Source organism: Triticum aestivum, chromosome 2B, assembly GCF_018294505.1.
Source record: "Triticum aestivum cultivar Chinese Spring chromosome 2B, IWGSC CS RefSeq v2.1, whole genome shotgun sequence".
Classification (NCBI taxonomy): Eukaryota; Viridiplantae; Streptophyta; class Magnoliopsida; order Poales; family Poaceae; genus Triticum; species Triticum aestivum.
Genome location: NC_057798.1, coordinates 721,097,623 through 721,108,709, shown reverse-complemented (window position 1 = coordinate 721,108,709; position 11,087 = coordinate 721,097,623). Strand labels below are relative to the sequence as shown.

The window sequence follows — 11,087 nt, the reverse complement described above, 5'->3', positions numbered from 1 at the left end:
ATCATTGCAGCAGCTTGGTCATACCATATAGCTTGGCCTCTGAGCATAACACATGCATGACCTCGTACGTCCAGACCTGTTGCCCCTTCATCTATAACTAGATCGTTAATGGCGCGCGTTGCTGCGCCCGTCCATGCCTAATTTTAGTTTTTAGGGACTTGGAAGTAATTTATATACTTTGTATGCAATGTTTTGATGTATTGGGCTTCCTTGTAGGTTGTTCTTGCCTCCACTTGATTTTTCAACACAATGATATGTAATCGGGACTCGCAAAAAAATGATATGTAATCGGGGAGAGGAGCCAGTCGATCTACAACAGTACTATGTAATTGTAGAGAGGAATCCAATTGATTCACAAGAAAGTACTGTATTCCAGGAAATCCAATTCGGTTCAATTCGGCTCTTGGGAACATATGCTCCTGCGCACCATTTTTTTTTGTTGCAAATGTCAAAAAAAAGAGATAGGTTTGTCACACTCCAATGCTACCAACAATTTTTTAGGGGAAAAGCTTAAGCATTTTAACCTCTGAAAAAAAAACAAGTTGAATACCAAATGTTGCACTTAATTTTGTTTTTTCATCAACGAAGTACTGCTAGCCCGTTTTGCATGAAAGTTGTCAAGCACGCTTGTCACACTAACAAGAACATGTACGCAAGACAGAATTTTTCAATTTTATTTACTATTTATTTTGAATTTACTATTCATCTGAGAGCACATTCATACGTGTTGGTTCGAGTCGTGGTATCAAGTGTATGCGATTTAAATTAGGATGGCTGATGGAAACATGTTTTGTGATTGATCGTCTACTGTTTTGGCTCCCAAAATAACTCTAGCAAAAAGTCGCCGAAATTTGCAATACAAAGTTTGAGAATGATAGATACATCATGATAAATAGGTTGCATGTAAAGCAATATAAATAGTTCTATTTACATATCTTTACATCTAGGAACAGTGCAAACTCACAAAGTATGCAGACTGGAAAACAGATAAAAGCATTATGTACAGATTGATTAGTGTAGCCTCACTCACGGTCAGTCAGGACAATATAGGTTGTTAAAACCACCTCTCAAGTGTCCAGTATATGCAGTTCTTTCTGCAGAAAGAGACTGACATGTAAAGCAACTTTCATATGATACAAATTATGAATGAGAAAAATAAATAATGATAATGCTTGTAAGTTCCACCGAAAATGAAAAGCTACCAGGTAAAAGAAATGCTGAGAAGGGTAGGACGATTATAGATACACAGATTATAAACAAAAATAAGATACAGTGCTGGTGCTGCCATATTTAAATTTGAGGTTTTTGGAATTATTAAGAGAGAAATGTTTAGGCACAATAGTACAAGAAATAAAATTCATACAAATGATGTTAACATCATGTCTTATAATCACATTTCTTTGATTCCTCTTACCTGGTGTTCTCCACAGTTTCGGTCCAGCAGAAAAGTGTGAATGGGGCCAGTGTGTGGTGAACAAAAGAGTTCATCAAGCCAGTTCTCTCCTTAACCTGGGAAGAAGGGTACTTGAGTTGGATCTTTATTTAGCCTGTCATAGCAATTTAAGTACAAATCTTACTTCGGGTAGGATCACTCAAAAGTTGCCAGGCTCGGCAGGCTTTGGAAACAAAAAGCTCTGCTCTTCTTCTTTCTGCCCAGCTTTGTAAAAAATAAAGAATCATCTATAAACCTGCCCAATAATACTGAAAATAATTCGAATACCCCCAAAGGAGAAAGTTGCAGATAGAGTGCAAAATAGACTTTACTTAATTGGAATGTGAGAAGCCGTTTGATTACGCTACATTCTGAAGTAACCGAAAAAGACTAAACTGTAGATTCTTTTCCTGGTCGATGTTGTGAAGAAAGTCCACTTGGGAACTGAAGTGGCTCTCTATAAACGAAGATAAGAAAAAACATCTCAGTTGTTCATGGATGAAAGATGATAAAAAATCCTCTCCTTCTACAACAGGTAACTGGAGAGCTGGATCTACAGAAAAGCACAAAGAAAGAAGAAGAGGAATTTGAGAAAGCACTAATTGTATATGTTTTTTTGATAGATTTCTTGCCAACAAAAACAATCATATTTCAGTAATAAGCATCTAGCTAGAGTTCTTAGGTGGTTCATTGCTAATCGTAGTTGGTCTAGACGCATGGCACTTCCAATCAGATTCCATAGCAGTGGTGTGCAAGGAGAAAAGCACCAACCATGCAGGTGCCAGTATTAGTAATCTTTACGAGCAGCAGGTGAAATATGTTATAGGGGTGTTCCTTTTCACAAGAATCAAGCCCTACCTCTATTAAGGTTTCTCACTAAATCTCATTTGATTCAGTAATAGGAGCCGAAACCTCTTCGGCCAGTCTGGGCGGAATCTTGTATCTAAACAACTACCCAAACAAAACAAAACAAAACAAAACAAGAAGTCCTCAATGGATCTAGGCACAGACTTATGGTCAGAAGCAGTTGATTTAGCGACACGGACTGAGAAATCTCTGCAGGAGGAAAGGAGGAACGCAATCCTCAGTAACCAATCTACGGACTAAAGATTTACGGTGGCGTCATACCTTGACGGGAGAAAAGGAAAGGGACGTCCACAGTTTAGATTCTGTCTCCAGCTGCCTCCAATGGTGGTGGAAGGTCGTTTTCATGGCGCTCGCACTGCTGGCGCCTAACGCCGAGTTGAGGCCGAGGGACAATAGGCGAAGCCACATCCCACATATCCATATCTTATGCAGTGAAATTGTAACATACCTCCACAATCAGGCACGCACACACTGGAAGCACCAAACATTCAACAATCCTTTCTTCTTTGCAAAAACTGTACAGACATTAGATATGTCATTTTATCATATAGGAACAAACTAAGAGTGTGTACAACAACATTATGCTTGCGTGTAAGGATCTACCATCCTAAACAACCTGATGCATATATATAGCAAAAATAATAGTGGACTGTAGTATGTCATGAATATTTACGAACAGATAAAAATGGAAAGTAAGCAATCATATGAATACAGTGACTATGGAATAAAATATGACATTCGAGTAAACTTACCTTTGAGCAGCCATTGGGATCCTCAGTTTTAGAACTCAAGAACAAAAGTAACCCCAAAAACACCCTACAGAAATTTGTTGAACCAATAAGCCAGAAGCAATCCCAAACACTTGGGTGACAATAACTGCAACAAATTAAAAGCGGAAAACAGCATCAGCAGGAGCCCGAGCAGAGTACGTATATTGAGTGCCAAGGGATTGTATTGGGAAAGGGAAATCTGCATCAAAATTGAGGATGAGGGGCGACATAGTGGAGAAGCGTAGTTCTGGATGCTACTGCAGTACTGCTGGAGGAAGAAGGGAGAATAACCTGGGTGACCGTACAGAGCATATGTAGGTACCTGACCTCCACCATCCGTCTTGAGGCGCACCTCACTCCATTAAAGCATTAATGTTCTGTAGAAACGGCTGCTCCGCGCACTGCATCCTCATCAATCTCTGTCTATGTGTGCATAGAAACTGAAGATTAATTGTGTGTTTGAAGTCTAAGCGGAGCAGTTTCCAAAAGATGAGGCGCCATTACCCCCTTTCTACCTCGCTGGCGATCTCCCGGTGCTGGATCGACCGGCCATGGATTCCCTCGCACGCGACTGGATCCTCTCGCGCCTGTATCCAGCACCCGCGGCGTCCTCTCTGTATCGACCTCCCGTGATTCTTTCCTCTCTCTCGATTTTTTTTCTTGTATATTACGGAGACGAGAGCGCTGTGTCTCCGAGCGTCGTTCACGATATTGGGCTGAACATGGAGGCCCAGTTAACCACATGGCTCCAAAAAAGTCATGGGAGTAGCTGCCCTTACAGCATGTAGCCCATTTCGAGGCAAACACAGCATCAAGGGATGATCGAACGATCAGGAATGTCCACTGGACTAAATCAAACGGCCAGGAACGCTCAATTCGTGAGAGGGCAGGGATTAGATGCGGTTTTACTGTCTTTAATGGTCAACTAGCTTGCCATCCACATTCATTCATTTTCAGCATAACCCTCCTCTGTTACCTGTTATTTCGCCTGTACGTTTTGAGCGCACACCTGAGTTACTTTGCGGTCCACTTCACCACTCGGAAAACGATCTAACCCGCTCTTTGCGGTGTCTAGCATTCCCTACTGACCACACAACCCAACCTCCACATAAAATAACAACATCTTCATCACCATATACCTGGTCGCCTTTGAGATCAATGGCCCAATTAGCTCGGGTGAATTTCTGTTACCTTGACTGACTTGCCCTGAGCTCCTGCTAGGAAAGCTTCGCCCAGTGCATTCAAATATCACATGCCAAATGGTCTCCTTTCACCCATAAGATTGATAGAACGGAATCCGTTCAATATGTCTCTCATTCAATATGGCACGACCTGGTATAAACTTCTTACTGACGCCACCAAAAGTTATGAGCATTTGGCGGCACTTTCATTTGGACCAACGGGGAATTAGCAAAACCAAGACTTTATATTATTGATGACTCCCAGTTAACCGTGAAAAGATTTTTATTTTTTATCAGAACTCGTTCATAGACGAAACCTTGACTAGGAGTTCCTCTCTTGCTTCTACTTGCACTACTAAGCTACGTGTTCATTAATTTGTCAAGTAATCTACTTGTAATCAATAATGTCATGGTCAAAATTTACTCCAATTACATGAAACTCTTGTCTGGCTTGGCCACTACCCAGCTCTCGATCTCCTTCCTCAGCTCAACCTGCACGGCGAACAGCCCCTTGACAAACACGACACACATCCTTTCGAGCACAAGCGCATTGCGAAACAGCAGGCTGGCCAACACCCTATGCTGCACGTCACACTGGTAGTTAACCATATTGATCTCCTTCAATCGACGACGCAGGCACGGCAACGAAAAGCACGAACTGTCGGGAACTCTGAGATTGCAAAGATCCACGGACCGGTCGTACTCCTCCTGATCATCACCTACAACCCTTCCATAGAGCTGTCGGTACCTGATCTTCTCCTCTCTTCGTCTCCGCTTCTCCACGTCCTGCTGCCGCTCCTCCATGTAGAGCGAGAGAACCTCGAGGTTTGGCGTCTGCTCCAGTATCCTCTTGACCGTATCAACGGTGTCACTGTTTTCGATGGGACCCTGTAGCTCAAGCCGCGTGAGGTTGGCAAACAAGGGGGACACCGTGAAGAATTCACTGCCCAAGCCACGGTGGTGCAGGTGCAGGTGTTTTGAGTCCGAGACTATCTCAAGGAGTTTTCTGAACCGGACAAACTCCGACTCATTGGATCTCACCTTGCAGAAGCGGATGGTGCACGAGGACACTGCCGGTGAGCCGCGTAGGGACATGAGCGACTCCTCTGGTACGGAGCCGCTGTATTCTAGGCATCTTAGCGTCGACGCGTCGATGCTTACTTGCGTCACGTTGTGGCAGCACCGGAGGGCGAACCTACGGAGGCGTTTGTCGAGAACGGTGAGTTTTTTCAGACGGTTGTTGGCCTCCAGCGTCAAGTCAGCAAGTCGGGGGCAGCTCCAGATGAGTTTTTGGATGGTTTCTTCGGAGTCACCTCGTATGCTGGTCAGGCGCAGCGTCTCGAGAAATGGCAGGTCGACGACCTCGGGTAGATTCAGTTTGCAATAGCTGAGGCACATCGTCCGCACGGCTCTACAGGAGAAGAGCGTTCTCGGAAGGACATGCCCCCACGACTTATTGTCGTTCGACTCTTTTTCTTCGTCGTCGCCATTAACACTGCCGCGTGCACAGATGGGGCCGATGAAGAAGCGCAGGTCAAGGTGGAGCTCCTGGTCTTGGGTGCGCTGCCGCAGCACCTCGAAGAGCCACTGGTCGACGGCGCCCTTGTCCCACCCATGGTAGCTGTCGAAGGCGAAGCGGAAGCTGCGCAGCGGCACCATGAGGCCGGGGCGCCGGCGGCGGTGGAGGAGCGCGGCGCTGATGCTCTGGAGGAGCGCAGTGCTGCAGCTCCTCCTCTCCTGTGCCTCGTAGAAGTAGGTGTCCCAGTCGCCGGCCCTCTGGCCCTCACGCTCCTCGGACGAGATGGTGTGGACGCTGCAGAAGATGTCGCGCCACCGGCGGCCAAGCATGGCCGCACGGCCGGCTTCCTTGGTGGGCAGGAAGGAGAGGACGTGGCCCAGCAGGTCGTCGGGGAGGTCGCTGATGCGGTCTCGCCGTCCCGACGAGGATGACGACGGCTTCTTGCGCGAAGGTGAAGCCATACCGGTGCCTTACAGGTTGCAGCTTCGGTTCAAGCCTTCCAGGAGAAGCCGGCTATTCGATCAAACGAGACAGGAGATCGATCCGAAGTAGCACTAGCAATATATCAAGGATTTCCGGCGCAACGAGAGAGTCTCGTATCCGTTTCATAGGCGGTGGTGGTGAGTCACCAGCGTGTTCCTAACGGACATCAAAACAGAGTCGGTGGATATCTGTGCGAGCGCCGACTCAAATTTCCTCGTCAAATACCAAAGGCGCGCGACGGGCTGGGCAGCATAAAAAAGAAGCACGTACGCATCGCGTGATTGGCGTCTCGTCCATCGACGGAGATGAAGAGGGGGAGGCAGGAGGACCGGCTGAGCGCTCTCCCGGACAAGGCGCTCCAGCTCGTGCTCTCCCACCTCCCGTCCGACGAGGCCGTGCGCACCAGCGCGCTCTCTCGCCGTTGGCGCGGCGTCTACGCGGCCGTCCCCGTCGTCGACCTCACGGACCCCAAGAAAGGCACGCTGGACCGCTGGTCCGGCGGCAAGAACCGCCCGGTCTGCTTCGACCAGATGGTGACGGGCGCGATCCTCTGCAAGCCCCCCGGGACGCCCATCCGCACCCTCCGCCTCGACGCCATGTTCCCGCCACAAGACCTGCTCGACCAGTGGATCGTCTCCGCCGTCTACTCCGGGATCGAGGAGATCGACGTCAAGCTCAGGTACTGGCACGACCCCGGACGCCGGCTCTGCCCCTTTGGCTCGTCGGAGAAGGCCTCGGCGGACTTCGAGGTCCACCAGCGGAACAGAAACATCAAGACGCAGCCCCATTTCTTCGGGTGCAGCACGCTCCGGCGCCTGCGGCTCACCAACTGGACGCTCGACCTGACGCAGGGGGTGGTCGTCTCGTCGCTGGAGACGCTCTACCTCGCCAGGATCATGGACCCCAAAGGGCAACTGCAGCTGCTGCTCTCAAGTTGCCCGCGCCTCGCCGACCTGACGCTGCAAGAGCTCCCGAGCGTCACTGAGATCTCAGTGAAGAGCGCACACTTGCGGAGGTTCACCATGATCTGCTGCCACCATGCCAGCCACGTCAAGCTGCACAGCTCGCGCCTGAAATCACTGCACTACAAAGGCGGCATTCCCCTCGAGTCGCTCTTCGATGTTGCAAACTACAAAGGAATCATGGCGCTGACGATAGAAATCTGTGAAGACCTCTCCAAAAGGAAATCAGCTGAGGTTGCTCCGGTCACAGGACTCATCAGCCAGTGCACCGAGCTGGCGCATCTCCACCTTTCCTTACGCCCATCAATGGCTTACCACAGCAGCGTGTTCGCAGATGCCGTACGGGGGCTACCTCTCAGGCAGCTGGGCCTCAAAGGCTGCCTGCGCGAGGGCCATGCCGTCCGGTCTGTCGCCGTCTTGCTTCGTGAAACCAAGAACCTGGAAGTATTGTCGCTGTTACCTCTGGGTCGGCCCAAAAAGAAGGAGTCCTGGATGTCTGATGGCGAATCAGATACTGAGACTGAAGACGACGGTGACGATGAGGTTGACCGTAGTAGCCGTGTGACCAATAGTTTGTGGCAGATGTACGTCAGATGCTTGGGCCATAAGCTGAAAAGAATCAGCATTGTAAATTATAAAGGACTACAACTCGAAAGAATACTTGCACATTTTCTGCTTGACAGGGGTAAGACTTTGGAGGAATTCTCGGTTACCTCACCAGTTGAAAGTTCCCAACGAAAGGACCAGATGGCGTGGCTGCTAAGATCCTGGAGACACAACCGCCATACCAGAGTAACCGTACATTGAATTGAAGGCAACAAAAGTTGTGATTGCACTTGTAGAAACTGGGATTAGAGGGAAAAAATAGTATTATTTCTTTTGGTAGCACAAGGATATGATATGTATCATGCTTGAATATTTCTATGTTAAATTTAAGTTCCTTTTTTTAGTAACATGGGAATCCAACTAATTGGCTCTGTAGTTGAAAGTATAGGAGCTGATAAGCACACATCAATACAACATGATAGGTATCATGCTTGAATATTTCTCCTGTTAACTCTACTTTCTTTTTTAGTATCATGGGAACCCAACTAATTGGCACTATAGTTGGATGTACAGGATCTGATAACTCCATAGTCGCAGAAGGCATAAAATTCTAGTATAAAAGAAACCAAATAACACGGTATAGCTGATAGTTTGCATCTGACAAGGTTATCGACATTTTATTTCCCAGGCAACAGTAGTTTATACATGAGTTGCAATGATAGTAACAAAATTGTCTATGGTATTATTAAGCTGGGTTGGACGAACAAACTACTTATCAGGCAGACAACACAGCGCCTAGAGGTCATGAAGAAGTTCCATACACAAAGAACAGAACAACCTCGATATCAAAAAGAAAAAGAAAAAAAACTTGAGGTTAAGCTGCTTGAAAAGTTCCACTATATGGAGATACAATACCGGCAGATCTATGAGAAACTCAAGCTACTCAATTATTAGGCATGTGAACAGGATCTGAGGAATACAGCATGCAAAATTAGCTAACATAAGTGAGTTATTACTTACATAAGGATAAACAAATCCCCCAGCAATGCAGTGCTCTCACCTACAACATGTAGGAAGGTGTAGGAGGGCATGAATACTCAATACCGCATGGCAAGACTGAAAGAGGTTTTGAGGCATAGGTCAGCGGAATCAGATAGACAGCTATCTCAGAAAGATAGATAAGTACCACAAGTGAGCAGCCGTTTGAAGCTGGTCATATTTGCAGAGTTTAATGCTATTGAAAGTTAGACCTTGAAGTAAAGATGAACAATGACCCTGCAAACAAAAAGAACCCGTGTTAGAGTGGATGAGGTAATTGTATGATAGGACATCACAAGATTTACACTGCAAATCAGCAATCAACCATCAATCAGGGCAAATTAAATGGATTCAAATCATTAGTTTTTTCTTGAAATACGGAAGAGCAAGCCTGTAGCATATGGAAAGCTTGTGTTGTATCTGGTCTGAAAGTGTTCGCCAAACGGTCAGAAAGACAATAGAATACAGATCTTTAAGTCTTTCCCTAAAATCAAGCACATAACTGAAGACATGAATGCAATGCAATCCATTATGTTTAGAGAATGTTGAGAAGAGTGATAAAAGAAGCAGCAAAGAGCAAAACCTTCAATGGCCCGTGCAGTCTGAAGGCTGCAGCATTCTCAGTTTGAAAACAGAGCTGGCATACACAAACATGCCATGGGGACTAAGCATTCTGAACACTCCACTATTAAATAAATGTGCCGTTGATAAGGTTTGCAGGTATAGAGATGACAAAGTGCTACACTAAAACGTCCCTTTCTTTGAGCGATGAAGCTAGCCCAGGTCAAATGAGTGCGGGTGGAATTGCTACGGGGCGTAGTAGCGCAGGATCGCGATTTTCTGGAAGTTGTAAAATACTGTAGGAGAAAGGGGAAACGGGCACTGAAGCATTTGGTCGAACACGTAGCAGACACCCGCGGCCGAGGAACGGGTACGCAGAGGCACGTCGGCGCGTGGCCGCGGAAGGAGGGCAGAGGGGGCTCTCCTCCAAGCGGCGGCGGAGGACGGCGGCGCTCCGAAGCGGGAGGCGGAGGCGGCAAGAGGCGTGCCGCGGAGCGTATCACGGTCGAGAGGTCGGACGGGACGGGTTGCAGGAGGGCTTGAGCGCGGGGACCAAGGTCGGTGCCACGGCCCGAGGAGACCACCGATGGGACGGCGGGAGCGGGAGCGGGAGGCGGGGGCATGGCAGGTCAGGTGCAGAGGAGGGCGCTCCTGGATGGGGCAATTGATGATAACCCCCCAATTCGCGCGCCTTCGATCATATGCCCCCCTTTGTGTCACTGACATGTGGGGCCCCACATGTCAGTGACACAAAGGGGGGCATATGATCGAAGGCGCGCGAACTGGGGGGTTATCGTATATTTTCCCCTTCTGGATGGAGTAGTGTTGCACTCGATAGTGGAAGTGGAACAGGGAACACCGCGGTTTGTCACGAAAGAGGGTTTCCCCCGCTTTAGATTATAAAGCAACGTCCAACCGATACAACCAGTTAGCTGGGGCGGCAACACAAACAAGCCCAAAAGAAAAAGGGAGAGAAAGAAAAAAAACAAATGCCGACGCCGGCAGCTCAACTAAGCAAAGATGACCGACACCCGCTGCACCCACCGGAGAAGAACCACCGCCCGCCAAGCACTCCGAAGCCTCGCGCACCAAGCAACATCTTCAGGAAGAAATGCGACGACGACGCCGCTGCTGCCCGGACAAGTCCTAGGATTTCCCCCGGTACGCGGGTGGCAGTGGGGAAGGGGGTATCACCGACGCCCCTCAGGAGGGTCCGGCAACGCCCACGGGCGCAGCCGCGCCGGTGGCGAACGAGCCGCCAGAGATTTCTCCCGCCCCGAAACCACCACCGCCACCCAAGACAATCGGAAGCGCACTGCCCAACATGCCGCCCACCAGCCTGTGCCACCACGGATATCGCACCATCTTCACCGTTTCACCGAGGCCACCAACACGAGACCTGGGGGTAGGACGAGAAGACATCGGGATCGAAGGCAACCACACCGCAGCCGACAGGAGGGAACAACCTCCACCGTCGCGCGGAGCCGACCGGACATGGCAACAGGGACTTGCCGGGCCACCACCGGCCCGGCCGGACCCCAACGGGTCCGGACAGTCCCTGCAGCCACGCTGCAGCACGCAGGCTGCCGGAGCCACCACCACCGCAGCCACGACCCCCTCGTCCCACCACCAGGGAGCCACGTCGTCGCGCACCGGACCGCAGGCCCGCCCCAGCCCAGATGGGGCCTGAAAGGGCCCAGATCTGGGCCGAGCGGGCGGGCGCCGCCG

General features: G+C 49.0%; 2 protein-coding genes across 3 annotated transcripts; both read right to left on the bottom strand.

Annotated features, from left to right (window-relative positions):
• Positions 1–3,064: 3,064 nt before the first annotated feature.
• On the bottom strand, positions 3,065–6,365 carry LOC123046946 (FBD-associated F-box protein At5g60610-like). The gene has a single exon (XM_044470402.1). It carries the CDS (start codon positions 6,228–6,230, stop codon positions 4,680–4,682), a length of 1,551 nt encoding a protein of 516 aa, XP_044326337.1. The 5' UTR covers positions 6,231–6,365; the 3' UTR covers positions 3,065–4,679.
• Positions 6,366–7,268: 903 nt separating this feature from the next.
• LOC123046947 (uncharacterized) lies at positions 7,269–10,002 on the bottom strand. 2 transcript variants are annotated; one of them, XM_044470404.1, is made up of 5 exons: positions 9,382–10,002; positions 8,947–9,035; positions 8,781–8,820; positions 7,928–8,059; positions 7,269–7,823 (listed from the first exon to the last, which is right to left on the bottom strand). In XM_044470404.1, the coding sequence occupies exons 2-5, from the start codon at positions 8,975–8,977 to the stop codon at positions 7,526–7,528; spliced, it is 501 nt and encodes a 166-aa protein (XP_044326339.1). In that variant the 5' UTR covers positions 8,978–9,035; positions 9,382–10,002; the 3' UTR covers positions 7,269–7,525. The 2 variants fall into 2 exon arrangements, with proteins under 2 accessions (XP_044326339.1, XP_044326338.1); XM_044470403.1 differs by having other exon boundaries at positions 8,947–10,002.
• Between the last annotated feature and the right edge of the window lie 1,085 nt (positions 10,003–11,087).

What these genes read in the sequence shown, in the direction of transcription:
- LOC123046946 (XM_044470402.1), bottom strand. Translation starts at nt 6,230, where the DNA reads ATGGCTTCACCTTCGCGCAAGAAGCCGTCGTCATCCTCGTCGGGACGG.
- LOC123046947 (XM_044470403.1), bottom strand. Translation starts at nt 8,977, where the DNA reads ATGACCAGCTTCAAACGGCTGCTCACTTGTG. An exon ending in CAAACGGCTGCTCACTTGTG is followed by an intron (nt 8,821 to 8,946) that starts GTACTTATCTAT and finishes TACATGTTGTAG; the next exon opens with GTGAGAGCACTGCATTGCTG. An exon ending in GGGAACTTTCAACTGGTGAG is followed by an intron (nt 7,824 to 7,927) that starts GTAACCGAGAAT and finishes GATTCTTTTCAG; the next exon opens with CTTATGGCCCAAGCATCTGA.